At 38.1% G+C, this 23,442-nt stretch overlaps 1 protein-coding gene across 3 annotated transcripts in view; it reads left to right on the forward strand.

Annotated features, from left to right (window-relative positions):
- Positions 1–23,442, forward strand: part of Spata17 (spermatogenesis associated 17) — a 175,173-nt gene that overhangs the window by 39,342 nt on the left and 112,389 nt on the right. For all 3 annotated transcript variants that reach the window (XM_055609178.1, XM_055609177.1, XM_055609179.1), the window contains one exon: positions 6,243–6,346. In XM_055609178.1, the coding sequence (XP_055465153.1) occupies positions 6,243–6,346 (104 nt within the window). The remainder of the gene's footprint in view (positions 1–6,242; positions 6,347–23,442) is intronic.

Raw genomic sequence — 23,442 nt, forward strand, 5'->3', positions numbered from 1 at the left:
TCCTGACTCTGCCATTTGCTTTATAATGGAGAGATGAGCTTGAGTAAATTATTCCACCTCAGTTTCTTCATGTTTAACACAGACCACCCAGAATGGAGTGGAATCTCTCAGTGTTAAACATGAAAATATGTAAAGCACAGTGAATTTCAGCCCTTTCACTTTCCTGACAGCTATTTTCTTTGCTCTCCTCAAGGCTCAGTTCCTTACACCCATTTTACACAAAGCCACTTAAGTTATTGTGATGGCTAGTTGAATGTGAACTTGACACAAGCTAGAGTCATCAGAAAAAGGGGGTCTCAATTAAGAAAATGCTTCGATAAAATCAGGCTTCAGGTAAGCCTGTAGAGCATTTTCTGAGTTAGTGATTTATGGTGGATGGCACAGCCCATTGTGGGTGGGTCCACCCCTGGGCTGGTGGTCCTGGATTCTATAAGAAAGCATATTAAACAAGCCATGAAGAGCAAGCCAATAGGTAGCACTCCTCTATGGCCTCTGTATCAGCTCCTGCCTCTAGGTTTCTGCCCTGTTTGTGTTTCTGTCCTGACTTCCTTCAATGATGAACTACAGTGTGGAAATGTAAGCCAAATAAATCCTTTCTTCCCCTAAATTGCCTTTGATGGTGGTGTTTCAACACAGCAATAGCAACCCTAACTATACTTTAGTGAGGATGAATTTTAATTTTCACTTTAGCTATCACTTACTTACTATGTCCTTTAGTATACAGTTGTGAATAAAGGATTCACCAAATGGGGTATGTATGAAGAATATCAGGATCTCAAAAGGTCCCATGTGAGCCTATGTGGATGAGGTTGCTACTGTGTCTGGTACTTGCCAGAGTTGGGAAAAGAAGGAGCCCAGGCCCCCCTTCACCTCTCCTACCCTATTTCAAGAATCCCTTTCAGAGTTAGCCTAAGTGACTCAGCCAATTTGTGTCACAGGCTGCTATTCTCAGAAATGGCCTCTATATGTGCTCTGTCGCACAGAACCTTCCCACCACTCCTCTCACACACCTCGATGTCTGCTGAACCTTGAGTTTCATTTCACTTTAGTAATATCTTCAGGCATGAGCTGTCTACAGCACCTTCACTGAGTGACTTCTGCTGCCGAGCATACATTTTTCCGCAGTGTATATCTGGACATGTCCTCTTATCACACCGTTGCTGTGTAAACAGATAAGAGTGCTGAAACATCTGGAGGCCATCAGCCACCCATGTGACCTTAGGCAGTTATTTGACCTCACTAAGTAAGTTTTATCTTCTTTCAAATGAGGCTAATTATGTATACTTCAGCATGAAGTTAAAGCATTAACTTAGATGAAACAAGAAAATGCTCTTATTTGCATATATTATTTATATATGTGTATTCTGATTTGTTTTTCCATTTTCTTAGAAGGTGGTTTGCACCAATTCCTCAATATTGTCAGACATTATATGATTTTGTTTAAATTATGGAGAATTAATTTTAATTAATTAATTTTCTCCATTAATTTATTTAATCATTTTACAGCCTGATCAAAGTCCCCTCCCTCCTATCCTCCCAGTTCCACCCTCACAACACCCTCCCCCACTCACCCTTGACTCCCCATGGGTACCAGCCCACCCTGGTAGCAGCATCCTTCCCACTGAGGCCAGACAAGGCAGCCCAACTAGGAGAAAGAGATCCAAAGGCAGGCAACAGAGCCGGAGCCAGCCCCCACTCCCACTGCTAGGAAACAATCCTTTCTAAATCTTTTTTAAAATGTGGATCTCTAAGATGGGATTGTTTGAGGAGCTTGAGAGACCACACGTGGGCCCAGAGCTGTTGCTGCTCTTCCACAGGAAATTTGGCTCCAGAGCACCCACTCACATGAGGTGGTTCCCCCTGCATGTAACTCCAGCTCAGGGGGTTTGAGGCCTTTAGGCTTCTACAGGTACCGCACTCAGGTGCAGCTCTCCCATAGTTAAAGCAATTAAATCGAAAAAATAAAATTAAGATAACTTGAAAAACAAACATCTTATTGACAGGCTCTCAATACAGTTGCATCGCACTGCAGTGTAACTTCATCTGGCTGCTAGAATTTATGTCTCTTGTTCAGTACACTCACAACTGTAATTGTTGTGGCTGGTTTGGGTTTTTTTTGTTTTTTGTTTTTTTTGTCATTTTTTTCCATCCTGAAAAGCTGACTAAAATATTAAAATCCCCACAGATATCAGACTGTAAAATGATTGTGAAATGCTTTTAAATGACTTTTTAAATAACAAAGAAAAATGCTTTCAGACAGCATTGCTATTTATTCAATGTTGATTCAACATTTCACTTATATGTATGTTAAGCTAAATATCCTTTAGCTAAAAAATGAAAAAAAAAAAAAAACCCAAATGAAAACAGTGTTGGGAATAAACCTTCATGAACTAGGCTCTTGACTAACCCATTGACTATGAAAATGCATTTAGAGAAAACAGACATTCTTGCATCCTTGAAACTGTGCTGACTTTGGAAAGACTGCAGGAAAACGTTCATCCTGAGCCATTCAGCCATTCCTAGAATATACGAAGTGAGTGCAGCTGAACCTATGGGAGACTAACAGGGGATTCTGAATGTCTTCTAGTCTTTTAAATGGGTTCAGACATTCTTTTACCTACAATACTGATATCAGTCTTTACATTTTTGTTTGAATTGTCATGAGAACTGGTGAATATAGGAGCAAAGGAGATGAATTCTCATGACTGGGAGTTTGTGGGTCAGCCTTGTGTTTAAAGGTGTTACACACAATCCCAGCACTCCTCAGAAAAGTGTAGTTACATCTTTTTGGTAAAAACAGAACTGTTTTGGATTCCTTTGGGTGATATAAGAAGATAGCTTCAAAAGAAGTTTCATTGGTTGGTATACGCTCACTTATAAGTGGATATTAGACATATAATATAGGATAATCATACTAAAATCTGTACACCTAAGGAAGCTAATCAAGAAGGAGGACCCTGGGTAAGATGCTCAGTCTTCTTTCAGAAAAGCGAATGAGACAGACATCAGAAGGGGGAGAAAACGGGAAACAGCACAGGAGCCTATCACAGAGGGCCTCTAAAAGACTCTACCCAGCAGGGTATCAAAACATATGCTGAGAATTATAGCCAAACTTTGGGCAGAGTGCAAGGAATCTTATGAAAGAAGGAAGAGTAGAAAGACCTGGAGGGGACAGGAGCTCTACAAGGAGAGCAACAGAACCAAAATATCTGGCATAGTGGCACAAGGGAACAGGGGTCTTTCTGAGACTGGTACTCCAACCAAGGACCATGCATGGAGATAAACTAGAACTCCTACATAGATATATCCCATGGCAGTTCAGTGTCCAAGAGGGTTCCCCAGGAATAGGAACAGGGGCTGTCTCTGACATGAACTCATGGGCTGGCTCTTTGATCACCTCCATCTGAGGGGGGAGCAACCTTACTAGGCCACAGAGGAAGACAAAGAAGCCAGTCCTGATGTGACCTGATAGACTAGGGTCAGACAGAAGGGGAGGAGGACCTCCCCTATCATTGGACTTGGGCAAGGCCATAGGAGAAGAAGAAGAGGGAGGGAGGGTGGGATTGGGAGGGGATGGAAGAGGGGGCTACAGCTGGGATACAAAGTGAATAAACTATAATTAATAAAAATAAAATTAAAGTTAAAAACAAATTATAAAAAAGGAAAATTGTCATTCATTTATTTTCTAATTTTGTTTGTAATAACAAGAAGAATACATTTGTCATTGCTCCAGCTTAATGGCTAGATACATCTGGTAGCTGAATAAGTATAAGAAAATTACATAAGCTGTTTTCTTTTCTATGATGAGATAAATATGGTATTTTGCACATAGAAATGTTCTAAAGAAAAAGCATAGAGGTAAAATGCTTAGGATCCCACTGGACAAATGAGAAGTCACTAAATAGCAGCTGCTGTTAAAACAGTGCTCAAAGTTATGGTCAAGGTGCAGTCCAGTACCAGGCATAGTTGACAGGACCTGTCAACTCAGCACTTGGGAAACTAAGGCAAGACTATAAAGTCAAAGACAGCCTGGCTTCCATAGTGAAATCCCAGGCCAGCCTGGGCTACTAGAGAGGAGCTATGCAAAGTGAAAAAATAAGTAAAAACAATATTAGCTATCAGGGTTTCCCCTGCTTTGATAGTACTAGAGATTTGAACCCAAGGACTTGTGAATACATATAATGATAATTTAAGAAAAAGATTCCATGAATTTGAAAGAGACATGGTTCGAAGGAAGGAAAGAAGGAAGTAACAAAATTATAATACCAAAATATATACAAAAATTAAAGTTAAAAAATAAATAAAAGAACAAAAATAATGTTTTATTTAAAGACAGACTCATTTACCTGAATTAGACCTAATACAATCACCAATGCAGTTAGGAGTTGCATTAGCTGCTCTGACCAAAAACCTGAGACAGCAACTTCATGGCCAGTAGATAGATGGAAGATGTTTCAGTGGCTAAAGAGCTTCCTTAGGAACATGAGGATGGGGCCTTGGATGCCGGTATCTATGTAAGAGCAGTGAGAATGATGGAGGATGCTTAGAATCCCAGTGCTTTAGAGGGAGAGACAAGGTAAGCTGGCTGCTTAGACTTGTGGACCAGCAGGATCTGGCTGCAGCTAGAAAAGCTGCCCAGGTAAACAGTGGGGCAGTGATCTAGAACATATCTGACTTCAACCTCTGGGCTTCACATGCATCCCCACATGTGCCCTACACACATGAGAACATGCTAATGCACATGCATATACACCACACCCAAAACAACCACACACAAATTACAATATCAGATAGTTAATTTTTATTTTGGTGATATAACATTTACAACTAATTTACTAGCTCTATTCATAGAAAACCTTAAGATACTTTTTGTGTTTTTTACTTTTTCTTTGAGAATTTCTATTATTTTTTTAAAAACTTATACAATATACTTTGATCATATGCTTTCCCTTTCCCCGATTCTTTCTTACCTCAAAAAAAAAATAATAAAACAATTTTAAAAAGAAAATCAATAAGACAAGTAATAAAATACAAAAAGGAGCAGAAAGCACACAAAAAACATGGAATCCATTTTGTGCTGGCCACCTACTCCTGGGCATGGGACCTGACCTAGAGTATTGTTGATATACTCAGGGACACTCCACTGGAGCAACTGAGTTTCCACAATTCCTGCAGTTATCAATTGCAGAAAATTACGGATGGGACTTTGTGTCTGCCTCCCATTCCAAGGCTGATATTTTGTCTGCTTTGCCCTGGTTCAGATCTTCGGCACACTGTCACAGTTTTGTGGGTTTACATGTGTATCAGTTGCATTTTATCTAGAAGCTGCCATTTCTTTGCAGTAATCTGCCACCTCTACCTCCTAGAATCCTTTTACTTCCTCTGCCACCTAGATTTCTGGGCCTTGAAGAAAGGGGTTTGATAAAGATATCCCAGTAGAGGCCGGAGGCTCCAAAGCCTGTCACTGTCTGCATATTGTCCAGTTGTGGGTCTCTGCATTAGTTTCCATCTACTGCAAGAAGATTCTCTGATGAAAGCTGAGTGAGACACGGTCTGTGGGTATAACAGTGTGTCAAGAATTATTTTATCGTTAGGTTCCTTTAGCAGAATAATAGTAATAGGTTTTCCCATAGGACTCATGAACTATCTAGACTCAGGTTCTTTGCCACTTTAGTAGTGCTAGATGTGGGCTCCATCTCATGGAGTGACCCTTAAATCCAATCAGGGTAGTTGGTTACTCCTATTACATCTGTGCCACTGTTACACCACTATATCTCGCAGGCATATCTCTGTTGTAAGTTGCAAGGTTTGTAGCTGGGTGATGTAATTTGTCTCCTATAGCAGTGTCCAGAGTACCATCCAGAATCATGGATGCTAGCCAGCAGGAGTGAAGCTTTAGTTGGATACCAGTTGACTTCTTCATATTCAATTACATAAATACCATCTTCCTCAGCAACAAGGCCTCACCATCGGGTTATGGCAAACAACCAAATAGCTTTGGCAACAGCCTGTGGTGTTGGAGAGGGTGACCATGCAGCCTCTTTGTCGAGGGACTCCACACTACATTACCCATGCCTGCCACTAAAGGTTTTACTTGGTGGAGTAAGATGTCTAGTTGGGGCATTGTTCAAGCCTTTATTGGATAGAGTCATCTTGACTTTTAAGAAGTATATTTTTATAAAAATGTCCAATGGCGTATTTTATCTTTTTATTTACATAGTTTATCTTTTTATCTACAATAGATCCAGAGACAATGGCGTGGATATAGGATCCGGAAATATTGCTTTAATTACTATTATTTGAAAGAATATTTAAAAGCTGTTTCAGAGACCAATGATGCAATTAGGTGAGTAATACGCTCATGGACTAGTGAAAGTTTATGTGGAAAAGTCAATACGTACTTCTTATTATCACACCTAGAAAAGCCCTCGACACTGAGTGATACTGTGTGTGCAAGATATAGCTACATGATTCTATTTACCTTAAACATTTATTGTCCAGCTGGGTGTGGTGCACGCCTATCATCCCACACCCAGGGAGGCAGAGGCAGGTGGATCTCTGGGAGTTCGAGGCCAGCCTGGTCTACAAAGTGAATCCAGGATAGACAAGGCTACACAGAGAAATCCTGTCTTTAAAACATTGTCCATATGTTAAAAATATTATGTATTATTGACTTTAAATTAGATTAGGTTATTTATGTGTGTAGTGCATGGCCCATACAAAGTACCTTTTATAAAAATATAACACAATGAGTTAGCTTTATCTGTAAAATGAGTCTGCAGATGAAGTCTTCAATAAACCTCACATGTAGAGCCAGGTGCAGTGGCACACACCTATAATCCCAGCACTCTGGAAAGCAGAGGAAGGCGGATCTCTATGAGTTCGAGGCCAGCCTGGTCTACAAATCAAGTCCAGGACAGCCAAGGCTACACAGAGAAACACTGACTCAAAAAAAGTAAGCAAACCTCCTATGTCTTTTGAGAAACATGCAGTCTGAGAATTTGCTGAAGGAGTGAGTGTCATGGAGCATTTGAGGGAGCAGTCTGGCAGCAGACATCTGCTGGGATGGCTGGCTTTAAGGCGACAGGACAGCTTCTGTAAGTGCATACAAGGAGCGCTGTCACGCCGCTCTTCAGGCCGCTTTTCCAAAGTGCTGTGTGGTTTCATACTGCTGGGCTTCAGAGCTCTCTCTCTCTGTGATGCACCCCACTGTCGTGTCACAGTTACCACATGTAAATGTGATAGGACATGTAAATGAGGACGAAATGTCATTAATGATTATTTGGCACCTGAAGAGTTTTTACTTTTAAAATTTTGTTTCTTCCACAATCATTGCTTTGCTTAGTCTTAAATATTTTTGGATCAAGGATAACAAGCAGTTATTTGTTTATAAGGTTCTTCCTCTTGAACGTATCTTCATTCCTGAGGACCTCTCTTTTTACTAATCTGTGTTTTTAAACCTGTTAAAATATTTTAAACAGATTCCAATACTGAAATCCTAAAATTATTTTCTGTAGTGTATCCAAAGACCCATTTTGCCCAAGTGGAGGTCCCTAAAGGTTCTCAGATCTCCTCAGGCCCGCTAGCAACATCAGGGTCACCACCCTTTTCACCAGTGGCTGACAGTGTCATTTTTCACAATAGCTTTTTTGGAATCTAATTCCTTGTTGCAAGTGTAAGTGTGTGTTTTTGTATTTTTTTAAACAGCATTGGACTACAAAATGTGCAGAATAATGGATGCATTTCAAATGTATAATATTAAACAAGGCCATACGATCTTAGAAGGAAGAAAAATCATATTCTCCCTCATATAGGGAACCTAGCCAATGAAACATGTATGTGTGTGAGCCATTGTACATAAGAGTACAGCATAACATGCATGAAAGAGCAAGGTAGGCTAAATACCAAGGGGGGGGTGGAAGGACTGAGTACAGGTAATGGACTGAATTCTTGTTCAGGGTGGGTTTCCTTTCGCTTATTTATAAATTTATGATTCTTGCTTATAAGACATTTTTAAAAATTAAAATAACGGTTGCCTAGGGAGATAGCCCAGTCAGTTAACTCTTGCTATGTAAGCTTCAAGACCAGAGCTCAGACCCTCAGAACCCAGTGACAGCCAGGCACCTGGATGAGTGTCTGTGACCCCTGCACTGTGGAAGGAGATGGAGGCAAGCAGACCATTGGAGTTCTGTGGCCATCCACTCTAGCCAATGGTGAGTTTCAGGTCTACTGCAAGGTGGGAGTCAGAACGAAAGGGGGAGAGTAATCAGGAAGACACCCAATGTTGACTCTGGCCACCATAGGCAGGTGTACACAATACACAGCTGCAAACATCTGAATTCATAAACAGACACAGAAATTTAAAGGAATTTTGCTTATTTCTATTTGTAGTACTACACATATTCTCTGTTTTACATGGGGTGATGCCATTTTTAATTTCTTCTTTGGAATTTATTTTTCAATATCAAATGTTTCTCTTTTACAAATTTACATCTAAGTTTATAATATTATAGTCAAAAATATATTTGGCATGAATATTGCTTTAGTTTATTTAGCTTATTTAAAATATTGCTTCAATTTATTGTTTTTTAACTTATGTACATTATTTTTATTTAATCTCAAAAGACAAGTAAGTGGATTTTGGTTTTCTATCTGTACAAGCTATATTTTAATTGCACAACAAAACAATTACATTTGGTATCTTAAATATTATATTCTCTCATATGTATCATACCAAATGTTTCTGATCATTCTGTTTTCTTTCATATATAAACTAGTATTTGTTTATCTGACATTTTCTTTAAACTTTATAAATTTCTCACTTAAAACTCTTTACTCTTTGGGTTGCCATTTTTTTCAATAAAAATTCATTTTATTTAATTGTTTATATAAATCTTATCTTTCTTTTTTGCTCTGTCCATGGACATTTGTCACCAAAATCAGTTCTGAAGGTTGTCATTTTTAAAGCATTTATTTTATTCTCTCCTTCCCTCTCCCCCTCCCTCTTCCCCTTCTCCCTCTAGCACCCTCTCCATCTCTCTCTCCTGTGTGTGTGTGTGTGTGTGTGTGTGTGTGTGTGTGTGTGTTTGCACACACACATGCATGCACTTGTGGACCTGCAGAGGCCAGAGAATTCAGATCCCCTGGAACTAGAGTTACAGACAGTTGTCAGCTTCGTGAGATGGGTGCTGGGAATAAACTCAGTTCTTCAAGAGTACCAAGCACTCTTAACCACTGTGCCATCTTTCTACCCCCATTTTGCCATGTTTTAAGCATAGAGTTAGGGTTCTCCTTAGTTAAGTGTTCTTAAACTTTCCTGAAAAGCTGCTGATGCCATCTCCCCCTTGGCTTTGTGTTCTCTTGCATGTTTGCTTTGCCTTGGTGTTGTGAAATCAACAAGGGGGAAGGAGTCAGCATTGCTGCCTCTGTATCCTTATAACTTTGGAAATAAATGTTTGGAAGTAACATGAGCTAAATTCCTACCAGAAGGTAGAATAGTTAAACCGCAGTGTATTTTTGTTTTGTTTTGAGTTTATTTATTTTTTTATAAATTATAGTTTATTCACTTTGTATCCTAGCTGTAGCCCCCTCCTTCATCCCCTCCCAATCCCACCCTTCCTTCCTTCTCTCCTCCTGTGACCCTCCCCAAGTCCACTGCTAGGGCAGGTCCTCCTTCCCTTCCCTCTGACCCTATTCTATCAGGTCTTATCAGGACTGGCTACATTGTCTTCCTCTGTGACCTGGTAAGGCTGCTCCCCCATCAAGGGGAGGAGATCAAAGAGCCACCCACTGAGTTCATGTCAGAGACAGTCCCTGTTCCCATTACTAGGGAACCCACTTGGACACTGAACTGCCATGGGCTACATCTGTATAGGGTTTCTAGGTTGTCTCCATACATGGTCCTTGTTTGGAATATCAGTCTCAGAAAAGACCCCTGTGCCCCTGTGCCAGATTTTTTGGTTCTGTTGTTCTTCCTTTGGAGCTCCTGTCCCCTCCAGGTCTTTCTATCTCCCCCTTTTTTCATAAGATTCTCTGCACTCTGCCAAAAGTTTGGCTATGTATTTCAGCATCTGTTGGGTAGAGTCTTTCAGAGGCCCTCTGTGGTAAGCTCCTGAACTGTTCCCTCTTTTCTCCCTCTTCCATGTCTGTCCAGTCCCATTTGCCTATCTGAGTGAGGATTGATCATCTTAAGCAAGGTTCTTCTCCTTGCTTAGCTTCTTTAGGTGTACAGATTTTAGTATGACTATCCTGTATTATATGTCTAATATACACTTATAAGTGAGTATATACCATGTGTGTCTTTCTGCTTCTGGGATAGCTCACTCAGGATGATCTTTTCTAGTTCCCACCATTGGCCTGCAAATTTCATGATTTCCTTGTTTTGCTGAGTAGTATTCCATCGTGTAAATGTACCACAATTTCTGTATCCATCCCTTAGTTGAGGGACATCTAGGTTGTTTCCAGCTTCTGGCTATTACAAATAAAGCTGCTACGAACATGGTTGAACAAATGTCCTTGTTGTATCCTTGTATTTTTTTAAAGTTTGTCAGTTAGATACAGTTGTGAGAATATTGGTTCTTTATCTTAACATCAACTTCATTCACTAAACACCTGTTCACTTCTATACAGGGTTAGCAGTAGGCTCAATGTTGGGCATAGAGTGATGTAGATGAATTCTTGTTACCCTTCAACACATAGTTTATAAAGAAGATATCACAAAGATACATAGAGACAAAAGCAGGAAGCATTCGTGTTTTCTGTGCCCAGAAAATATGCTAAAGTTCTTAGGATTATTAGGTTTTTATAACACAATGTCCTAAAAATTTGACTTTCCTTCTTGTCCTGGAGCAGCTTTCCTAACTTTCTCAGTTTGAGTAATCCATTCCTCTCTGCACCACATTCATGTCTCTGCGACTTTCTTCTTTGCTCACTGCTTGCTTTTTCTTGCCTTCTCCCACACAACAGAAGATGTGAGTGGCTTCATTCTATAGAAGAAGAAAGATAGGAAGTCATTGTGTACTTCAGATTTTATTTTATTCTAGTTTTGGTTAAGTACAGGTAAAAGAGAAATTCTCATCTTTCTTTGCCTCACCTAGTTCAGTGTTAAAACGCTTGTGTATTTAGAAAAGATAAAACAAAGACCAGGACATACACACACACACACATATACGTGAACATTCATGTGCACACTTGCACAAGAGTTCGCATGCATGCAGAAGCACACACACAGAGATTTAGTTGTGAGCCAGATTACCCTGATTGGGAACTAAGACTTTGCTGGGATGTGAGATGCTCTGGAGCCCGAGCATGTGAGGTGGTCCATCCACACTCTCACATGAAATCTCTAAAGGAAGTTCTAATCCTTGGGGTTTCTATTACAGTAATGGGTTAGTGGGATAAAAATGATAATGGCAGATTAATGTCTACACTATTAACATAATACAGACAATAATTAACCTACTTTTCTAAAACTCTGTGCTTGTTAAGACCACACAGGTTACAGCTTTTCACAATTTATCTTTCTTACTTCCCCACCCTTCCTTTTCTTTTTTTTTTTTCTTTTTTAATTCTTCCAGCTTTGTTTGTCTCAAATTTTTTGCTGTTTCCAGGTTCCCCCTTCATCCTCTGTATGCTTAGCTAACTTCCAAGTTTCTTCTGGGCTCGTTATATAAATAGTTTATTTTTGTGGTAGTACATCTATGCCTTCTTTCTGGGTTTCCCTTAGCCAAAAGGCCCTTAACATATTTTCCTAAGCCACAGAGTATTATATTCAAGTGATGAATACTGACATTGTCCTAGAATGCAAAGCCACATGGACATGCTTAAAATCTCTCCTGAAATACCCAAATCTTTCCTCCTGCCACCTCCTAACCCTCTAGGTATCTCTTATCAAATAAGCTCTCTGTCTAGTTAATATCTTCCACTCTAGAGGAATCAGCTGATATAAACATTTATGCATCTGTTCACCAGCTTTTGAAAATAAATTTACATTATTGAGAATAATACTCAACTTGAGTTTTGTACCTTGATTATTATTCCATACCTAAGGAATATTGTTCTATTATGTAATGGTTGTTTGGTAATATGTTATAATTTATAACCTTTTCAACGGAACTTCTATGACAGACATAATTTTTTCTGTTATTATAAAGATTGAGTATAGAAGATATCCTTATATGCGTCTTGGTTTTTCTTAGTCCTTTTTTCCCAGCTACAAACATTAGGATATCTAGTTATCAAGTTCTTCAGAAACTTCTATAAGGAATTTTATTGATTGAAATGTTTAATAATATATATCAGATTATATATATGTATATATGTATATTATCTGCACTGTGTAGCCTTTGTGATTAAATGAATCTCTTGTTAACCTTCACTTCTTTTTGAATTATTTTTATTTTTATTATAGTTTATTCACTTTGTATCCCCCCTGTACCTCCCCTCCTCCTCCCCTCCCAATCCTACCTCCCTCTTCCCTACCCATGTCCCTCTCCCAGTCCACTGAAAAGGGAGGTCCTCCTCCCCTTCCCTCTGACCCTAGTCTATCAGGTCTCATCAGGAGTGACTGCATTGTCCACTTAATTTTTTAATATTTGAGTAAATGGTGAACATTAATCATCTGCTCTAACGGAACACTTTTTTGCTTCTTTGTAAATGAGAACTTCTTTAAATCATTATAACATCTTGTTTGTTAACAGACAGAGATACAGGGGTGAGTGTGAGGGCTTCACACATGTCATGATGCGTGGAGCTTTTGTGGCAGTTGCCTCTATACACTAAGCGGTCCTGCCTGCCCGTAAGGAGAGATTCTTGAATTTTCATTCTCTACTGCAATGGCGTATAGAAATGTTATTTGTAGGGCTGGTTAGATGGCTCAGTGGGTAAAAGTGCTGGCTGTTAATCCTGACAGCCTGAGTTCAATCTCTGGGAGCTAGATGGAGGTAGAAGGGAAGAGTAATCCCACATTGTCGTCTTCTGGCATGTGTGCACACATGCACACACTCATAGCAAATTACACTCACATAGAAAGAAATGTGGCTCGAGTTTTGCCTTAACCTTGTATCCAGGGTCCTGCTAAAATATCAATGAGTTTAATAGTCTGTTGACTTGAACACTTCGTATAAATTATATGCCATTCACAAATAGTCAAGTTATTTTTCTTCCTTCCAACCTTATTCTTTTCCATGTTTCATGGCATTAGGTAGGGCCTTAATACAATGTTGACTATAAAGGAGGAGTGTATCATAGTTTTCTTCCTTTGAAAGGGAAAACATGATATTTTATCAAAACAATTTCTGATATTTGTTAGTTTTCAGATAAAAAAATTAATGAATTTAATAAGCATTTCACATGACCTGCACATACTTTGTGTATTTTCAACTGCTTTTCCTACATATATTGTGGTTGCTAATTTTTCTTTATTTAAACTACCTAACTTCAAGTCTCATTTACAATTTAAGCATACTGAATACGTTGCTTCTCTTGCTAGCTGAGGCATGGGGAAATCTCTTTCCACACTGATCAGGACTGCAAACTTAGTTCTACATATGTTTGCTCTATAGTCATTTTGTGTTGGGTCAGTTTCTAAAAATAATAAAAATTGTGTTTAATTCTGATGAACAATCAAGTCATATGCATTTATTTTCTCTAATTTCTCTGTGTTCTATATGATTTGGTATTAGCCACACTAACATTCCTTTTAAAACTATTTGTCTCTTGCATTATTTTATAACCCTTTTTCTATACTTTTCTGTATTGCTATATTTTTAAAATACTTCTTATATAAAGCATATAATTTGGATTTTTTTTTGTTTGTCTGTTTGAAACAAAGTCTCTCTACATATACCTGGCTGGCCTAGCACTCACTGTATAGACCAGGCTAGCTTCAAACACACTGAGACTAACTTGCATCTACTTCCTGAGTTTTGGGATTAAATGCATGTGCCATCACATCTAACACTAATTAGGATTTTTTGTTTATGTTTTAATTTAAATTTTTTGCAAATGTTGTTATATCATTATCTATTTGGTATTTTAAAACAAGGCCTTGCTGTACAGTTGAGGTTGGTCTCTAACTCATAGCAAACCTCACTTCATACTCTGCAGTGATAGATTACAAGCATGCACCACAATACCCCTACTTGGTATTTTTATAATAAACTTCACTTCCCTGAGCTCCATCCACAAGAAGACTGTGTTCGTTTATATTATATTACCCAAATGAAAACTGGTAGCCATCACTTGCCAATACAATCCTTCACAGTAGGCTTTTTGTTTTGTTTTGTTTTTTAATGTGCTGTGGAGTCATGGTGAGCTACACATGACTTATGCCAATCCTCAGTGCATGTATTGGCTACTTCCTTCTTGCTATCCTTCTTTGTGATTTTTATTTGTTACTCTTTTATATTTCTTTCTGTGATTTCTCCTCCTTCCTCATCTTTTGTATTGATTTCTTTTTTATTCCATGTCTTTCCACTCCATAGACTTAGGAAATAAGCCTTCTACTTTCATTTCTTATGTGATTAACTTTGAAATTTCATTCTTAACAAACTCTAAAGTTAATCAATACTCCTCTTTCAAATAACACAAATATTATTGGAAGGGACTGGAGAACATTTTAATTTCCATGCCCTTATAGTTCAATATTTCAGCCCATTCTCTTATAACTCTATAAATTAGGCATTGTTTTTTCTACTTCATATGAAAATGCCAGGTCTATGTTTGATCCATTACACCCTATCTCATTACTGGGATTATATCTTTCTTCCTGAAATGTTATCTATATAAATCACTAAGCAAGAGAAAAGATGATATCATCAAATTTTCAATGAAATTATAATTTAATTTAATTTCTGGAAAGCTACTTTCAGGATGCATGTTTCTAACTTAACAGTTATTTTTCTGAGCACTTAGAATATATGATTTCCCTGTTTTCTGTTTAATTTCACTTGTTCTTTCCTGGTACCTAATTAACCTCTCTGTCTCTTGTATATGTGTGTATGTGTTGGGAGGCTACCTGCAACATTATTGCAATATGTCTTAGAATAGACATTGTCTATTAATTATTTCTCTATGTGGAATTGTACTTCCAATATCTATATATGTATAAACCACAGTTTTAAATATATTTACTTTCAGCCCTCCTTCACCTTCATTCTGACCCTCTTTCCTACCCTCCCTGAAAGCCCTCCAGTGCACTCAAGTGTGTGTGTGTGTGTGTGTGTGTGTGTGTGTGTGTGTGTGTGCCTGTGTGTATATATATCCAAATATAAGTGCATCCAGCTCAGTCTGTTTTGTTGGTGGTATGCATATGGTTTTAACATGGACCAATCTACACTGGAACCATTAAGAGTATCATCGGTAGGAGAGGCTAATTCTTCTCCTGGCCATTATTTCCTATAGTTATTTGTCTAGAGGAGGACCTGAAATTCTTCCTGGCCATTGTTAGCATGTCCATTGATATGGCCACTCTTGCAGTCTTTTTTCTGTAACGATTTCAGAGAAGGACTGTTTCATAGTGACTTCCCGATGTTCTGGGTCTTACAATCCTCTTATCTGCTTTTCCATAATATTTCCTGATCCATAGAGACAGGAACTGTAATGCAGATGTATCGAGTTAGGCTGGGCTCCCCATAATTTGTTGATCTTTGCATTTATCCAGTTGTGATTTTTCTGTGATGGTTTCCACTTTCTGTAAAGAGGGGTTTTCTTTGATGAGGGGTAGCAGCCACACTTACTTGTGGGTGTAAGGACAAGATTTAGGATGTAGGTGGAATTCCTACTTAACTGGTGTTAGACAGTTCTCTTCTAAGATCCACTAATTCACTGGCTCCAAAAGCTAGTCAGGAGTCCAGTACCAGGTTTGATGCCCCTCATGTTGCTGGGACATGAGAGGGCCACGTAGTTCACCTTTGCAGGTGTCCCGCCATGCCGGCCATTACTGTAGTGCGTGAGTGGCACAGCTGGGTAGGCCTCTTAACTCCTTCCCTTGGCAGCTTGCAGGATGTTTTCTGATGCCATTCTCTAGCCCGCAGTAAGGAGGGTTAGGGTTAGATCCAGCACAAATACTCCAGATCTCGCATCCTAAGTATGTGCTGTCTACAGCAGTAGATGGTGTCTTGAGCATTCAAGAGGCAACCCAGGGCAACAGCAATAGCTTCATCAACTACTCCCAAAGAGGTGCCTTACACTTGATACTTTGGTTTTTATTAGTCTGTGGTTCTTATGGGGAACACTAACATTGTCAGTCCAAGTGTCATAACTTTGTCACTTACATGTGTCCTTATGCGCATTAGATATAATTTTTGTAAATATAAAATAATGTGAGTCCTTGAGGCATTATCAAACTTAGTGTCATTTTGTTCCTCCTTCTCTTTCTTATTGATAGCTCTCATTCTCCTCAATTAATCCCCTTCCTCGATTTTCTGTATTCTGGTTCATACCACCTATATCCTGCTATTTCTCCCTTAAGAACCCTCCCTGGCATGATGCCTTTATATTTCCCTCATTTCTAAGGTTACTAAGTATCCATATTGAATACTCATGCTTGAACATTTGCAGCTTAGAACTACACATATAGAGGTATGCGGCAGTTGTCTTTCTGGAGACAAGTTACCTAAGTCAATATAATCTTTCCTAGGTCCATTTATCTGCAAATTCATTTTTTTTTTTTTTTTTACTACTGAATAGTATCACATTGTGTATATGGGCCTCATTTTCATTATCCATTCATCAGTTGAAGGAAACAAGTTGTTTCCATTTCTTGGCTAGTGTGAGTAAGGCAGTAGTGAACATTACTAAGTAAACATCTGTGGAGGAAGACATATCAGTAGGACTTTCTTTTTTCAATTTTTTTATTTATTCACTTTTTATCCTGGCTGTGCTCCCCTCCCTCATCTCCTCCCTATCCCACTCTTCCTCCCTCTTCTCCTTCCATGCCCCTTCCCCAGTCCACTGATAGGGGAGGTCCTCCTCCCCTTCCATCTGACCCTCTTCTATCAGGTCTTATCAGGACTGGCTGCATTGTCTTCCTCTCTGGTCTGGTAAGCCCCCCTCTGCTCTGCTTTGGCGCGGGGGGCAGGGGTTGATCAAAGAGCCAGCCACTGAGTTCATGTCAGAGACAGTCCCTGCTCCCCTTACTAGGGCACCCACTTGTACACTGAGCTGCCATGGGCAACATCTGTGCAGAGGTTCTAGGTTATCTCCATGAATGGTCCTTGGTTGGAGTATCAGTCTCAGAAAAGGCCCCTGGTCCCTGATTTTTTTATTCTGTTGCTCTCCTTGTGGAACTCCTGTCCCCTCCAGTTTTTTTTTATCTCTATCTCCCCCATCTTTCATAAGGTTCCCTGCAAAGTTTGGCTATGAGTCTCAGCATCTGCTTTAATACCCTCTGTGGTAGGCTCCTGTCCTGTTCCCTGTTTTCTCCCTCTTCAGATGTCTATCTCGTTTGCCTTTCTGAATGAGGATTGAGCATCCTACCCAGGGTCGTCCTTGCTAAGCTTCTTTACGTGTACAGATTTTAGTATGATCAAATAAAAGACTCAGAAATAAACCCCCACACTTATGGACACCCGATTTTTGTCAAAGATGCCAAAATCATGCAATGGAAAAAAAGAGAGCATCTTCAACAAATGGTACTGGTATAACTGGATATCTACATGTAGAAAAGTGCAAATAGATCCATATTTGTCATCCTGCACAAAACTAAAGTCCAAGTGGATCAAAGACCTCAACATTAAACTAGTAAGGACTTTCTATGCTTGCCCCAGCTCCTGAGTAATGACACAGAGACTTATTTATTTATTATTAGCTATGGCAGTAAGCTAGGCAGATTCTAAGTTAATTTAACCCGAAATACTGGTATGGCCTATGTCCTAGCCATGTGTCTTGTTACCTATCCTTCGTAATCTAGTCCTGGCACCTGCTTCTTCATCTGTGTCTGGCTGCTGGTCTCTTGTCTCTGTCCCACTTGGGACCCCTCTCTCTCTACCCAGAAGTCTCGCCTCCTAATCTTGCCTCAGCTCATCAGCCATCAGCTTTTTATTAAAACCAGTCAAAATGTGATGGAGAACAATGTTTACAAAATATTGAGAGAGGAGATGTTTCATAAAAAGTACAACACCAAAATCAGGCCTGTAATCAGTGCTGCACTGGTACAGAAATCATCATTTGAATAATAAAGGATAGTCTTTACACAGTGCACAAAAGCATCATTCCAACAGGAAGATGTCCAGTCCTTTGGGTATGTGCCAAGGAGTAGGAAAGCTGATCATACGGAAGACTGATTTTTAGGTCTTTGAGAATTCTCTGCACTGGTTTCCATAATGACTATGCCTGTTTGCAGTTCCCACCACCATTGAGTGGGTTCCCTCTCACTCATAAGTTCACCAGCATTCTTGTCATTTGTTTTGTTAATCTTAGCAATTTTGGCTGGGGTAAGGTGAAATCGCAAAGTTGTTTTAATTTGCATTTCCTTAGTTGCTAACATTGGTGAAGACTTTTTGAAATATTTTTTAGCTATTTTAGTTTTTTCTATTGAGACTTCTGTTTGGGTCTCTGATCCCCCCTCCCCCAACCTTTTATTTTGTCAATTTGCTTCTTTGATGGTTCTTTGAGGTCTTTGTATGTTCAGGATATTAATCCTGTCAGATGTGTAACTGGCAAAGACTCTCTCCCCTTCTTTAGGTTTCTTCTTCACTTGTGTGTTTCTTTAGCTCTCCGGAAGCGTTTTAGTCTTATGGGTCCCAGTTGTTGATTGCTGGTCTTTGTTAGTCCTGTTCACTAGGTCCTTCTTACCCCTATGTCTTGTAGGGACTGCCCACGTTTTCCTCTAATAGTTTTAGTCTTTCAGTTTCAAAGAGGATTTTGATCCATTTACATCTAAATTTTGTAGAGGGTGACAAATACGTGTCTAATTTATTTTCCATGTGGACATCCATTTTTCCCAGTACTATTTAAAGATGCTGTCTGTTCTTCAGTGCATGTTTTTGTTTTTGCTTTTTTGCCTTTGTGTCCAATATCAGATGACTGTAGTAACAAGTACTCCCGTTTGGGTCTCCATTTTATTTTATTGATCTATGTGTCTGTTTTTGTGCATGTTGGTTTTATTTCTGTATGTTATAGTTCTATAATATGTCTCGAAATCTGGCATGGTAATCCCTCTGTTATTATTCTTTTGTGCTCAGGATTGCTTTAGCTATCCAAGGTCTTTTCTGTTTCCTTATAAATTTTAGAATTTTTTTCTGTATCTTTGAAGAATGTTTTGGATATTTTGATTTGGGTTGCATTTAATATTTAAGTGGATTTCGGTATAGTGTTCATTTTCACAATATTAATTCTACAAATCCATGAATGTGTGTTTTCTTTCCATTTTCTTGTGTCCTTCTCAATCTTTTTCTTCAGAGATTTGAAGTTCTCATTATAGTGGCCCTTCGTCTTCCTTAGGTTCATCCACAACATTTTGTTGTCTTTCGTATAGTTGTAAATGGGAATATTTCCATGATCTCTTTCTCAATGTGTATATTGTTGGTGTATAGATATGCTGCTGCTCTTTGTTAGTTGATTTCTGTACTCCACTGATTTGATGAAATTGCTGGTTTTGGACGTCTTCTGGTGGGAATATTTGGGGATTTCCTATGTTTACTATCATACCATCTGCAAATAGGGACAATTTGACTTTTTTATATTCTCTTCTTTTAATTTCCCCTCTTGCCATATTACTTGAGCTAGTGTTACCCGTACTATACTGCAAGAACTAGGGATAGTGGGTGGCCTTGTCTCATTCCTACTTTTAATGAAATTCCTTTGAGAGTTTCTACATTTAGAATAATTCTGGCTATGGGTTTGTCATATAAAGCCTTTCTTATGTTGGGATTTGTTTCTTCCAGTCCTACTCTCTCTAGACTTTTATTATGTAAGTATGTTGGATTTTGGATATGTTTTCTGCATATATTGAAAAAAATCTTTTGATTTTTTGTTTTCAAGTACATTTATATGATTTATTATATTTTATTATATATAATGACTGTTTAACCATCCCTGCATTTTGGGAGTAAGCTAAATTGATTGTGGTGAATGATCTTGTTGATACATGCCTGTATTGAATAAAATACTAGTTTGCTAGTATTCAATAAAATACTAGCAAACTAGTATTTTATTGAAGATTTTTGCATCTATGTTGATGGAATTCTAGTTTTTTAAGTTTCTTGTAAACAACAGATAGATTCTGTTTCTTAGTCTATTCAGATAGCCCATGTCTTTTAATTGGAAAGCTGAAGAATTAACAGTTATTATTGGAAATTATTTCTAGAGTCTTTTCTATGCTTATTATTTTCTTCAGTTTAAAGTATTGCTTCCAGTATTCCATTCAGTGTTACTTGCTTTGTTGGATATGAACTTTTTTAGCCTGTTTGTCTATCATCAGAAGTTTTCTTTCTCCTTCAGATCTGGCAGATAGTTTTGTTGGGTACTGTAGTCTAGGTTGCTGGTTGTGGTCTTTTAGGATCTGGAGTACGATATTCCACACTATTCTGTCTTTCAGAAGTTCCACTGAGAATGACATCAGCTGTTATTCTGAAGGTTTTCCATAATGTGTGGCTTGTTTTTTTTTTTTTTTTTTTTTGTATGTTTTCTTTGTTCTGTATATTTGCTGTTTTAACTATAATAAGCTGTGAGGTGTTTATTTTATGGCCTTGTCTAGTGGAGGTTCTGTATGCTGCTTGTTTCTATATAGGTATGTATTTCCTTAATTTGGGGAATGTTTTCTTCTATGACCTTGTTAAAGATATGGTCCAGGCAATTCTTCTCCCTCATCTATAACTATAATTATAAGGCTTGTTTTTTTGTTTTTGTTTGTTTGTTTGTTTTGATAGTGTCACACATTTTCCACGTCCTTATTTTCTGTGCCTTAATTTTTTCATATTCTCTGCTTACTTGATAAAGATCCTCTACTCTATCTTTGAGTCCTGATATTGTATATTCTGCTTGATTCATTCTTCTTGTAAGGCTTTCTTTTGAATTTTCTAATTAGGATATTGAGTTTGTTGATTCCATCTTCATTTCAGCTTAATTTCTCTTCAAAATTTCTGCTTCTATTGAGTTCAGTTTCTGAACCGTCTTCATTATTTCATTCAGCCATCATTCTTGGACACCACTCAAGCATTTATTGTCATATTCTTGGAGTTCAGTGAAGTGTTTGTCCACATTCTTTAATTTTTATGGAATTCTTTGGTACTGTTTATTATTGTCATTTAAATTCTGTGACCTCAGGTTCATCTAGATAGTACTCATTAGAGTACTTTTCAATAGGAATCGTGTCCTTGATGGGATCCATGACATTTTAGCCACACATTATTTTGTTTTTATGTTCTGTGATTTGACCTGGGTACATAGACTGCTTTCTTTGGTTGTGTGTCTTGTACAATAATCTAACTTTCTGGAGAGGTAGGGCCAGTGACAGAATCACATGATCTGGGCAAGGCCACATAAAGCTGGTGGATTGTTGTTTGATTGGATCAGGTAAAAAAATAAAATGACAATCGATCTGGAGGTCTTAAGCTTAGACCTCTATGTATAGAGATGACGTCAGGTGGAGGGAGGATGGGGCAGGAAAAGGAGCTTCTTGCTAGTCAAAGGTGGCGCTACAAGAAAGCAGAATTATAATTTAAAAATACAAATAAATGACTTACCCAGTGAAGGTGGCTAAGAAGAGGGGGGATTCCCAAGCAGGCTGCAAGTCTAGAAGTAGGCTTGAGGGCATAGAGATAGACTTGAACTTTGAATATAACTTAGTCTTTCAGTTTTTTTGTTTTGTTTTGTTTTGTTTTTTTACTTCTTTTGAGACAGTATTTTTTCTTCTCATAGATGAGCACACAACCAAGCACTCAGAGGATTTTTATTTATTTGGACCATGACTCAATTCAGTTACTCTCTGCTGTGTAACAAAGTATACCCAAGGCAACTTAAATCAGTCACATCCATTGCCTCATGGTTTTCAGAAAGGAGGAATCTCTAGAGTGTTAGAGTTGTTTCAGCACTAGTTCTCTCAGGAAGCTACAGTCAGGCTAACATATGGGACTGCTGTCTAGGTGAAAGCTCATTAATGGTGTAGGCCATAGTTCCTTTGGCAATTAGCCAATGATGCCCCTCAGTTTCTTGTTTCCTATACCTCTACAAAAAGCAGTTTACAACATGGACTCAGTAGATCAAGACAGCATCCAAGATGGAAGCCACATGTGTAACCTCATACCTGCAGTGAGACATCAAATCTTCCATTGTATTCATTGGAACAGGAAACTGGGTCCATCCCATAATGAACAGAAGGGTGTGACACAAAGGATGTCATTATTGGACACAATCTTGGACCAATTCTCCAATCACTACTCACATTTAGTATTCAATTGAGCTATTGATTTTAACATTTTGCCTAGTATAAAAGTTACTTTTTGTATTTACTTATGACAATCTTTTAATGACATTATTATTATTATTATTATTATTATTATTATTATATTTCAAATTTTAGTATTATCTGAAAGCAGTTATGATTCATGCTAATTATACCAGTAATCATTAAAATTTATGTCTGGTTTTGGAAGAGTATGTGAAATACTGTCTTTAGCCAATATTGTATATTTAGAGAAAAAAGTAGTAAACTATTTTACAAAAGAATGTGGCTTGATTTTGAGTTCTGTAAGATATCAGATAGCATTGGGTTTAACTTTATCCTTTTTGTAAAAGAATAGTTGATATATTCTATAGGTAATGATAAAATATATAAAAATATGCAAGGATATGTTTTCTTAAGCGTAGAAACATTACAAAGATAAATGGGACTGATTAATTTAAGGCTGAATTTGCACTTGGTAGACATGCTCCTTTGTCACCCCGAGCCTGAGATGTAAAAACTGCCCCAGGTTATGAATAATAAAATTATATAATGAAATTTAAAATTGGTATTAATAAAACATTATTAACTTGGAGTACAAAAATCTGGCTGTTTTAAAATCTTTTGACAGAAATTTGAGGTTAAAATAGCGCATTCTTCTAGGTTGAATGCACGATGGCGTTGCTGGTTGTTAATACTTCCTAGTATTATCTCTGTTCTGAATGTTAATTGGTCAGTCATCAAACAAATTAGTTTCTTGGCATATTAATTTTGCACAGTATGATTTAGAAAGAATTTATATAGATAATGTATATCAGGAGATTTTAAAGGACATATTTTGTTTTCATTATACTAGCTTTATTAAGACACAATTCTTATAAATCCACTTTTAGGTTACTGATTTGTGGTTTGTTCACATAGTCACAGTTCTGAAACATCACTACAGTGTCAGTTTAAAACATTTTCATCACCCTGCATAAAAACTGTCCTCTGTAACAGTCACGTTCCATTCCTCACCCTTCATCTCTGCACACCCATGAATGTACTCTCTGTAGATT

Source organism: Psammomys obesus, unplaced genomic scaffold, assembly GCF_907164565.1.
Source record: "Psammomys obesus unplaced genomic scaffold, mPsaObe1.curated_primary_1811, whole genome shotgun sequence".
NCBI lineage: Eukaryota > Metazoa > Chordata > Mammalia > Rodentia > Muridae > Psammomys > Psammomys obesus.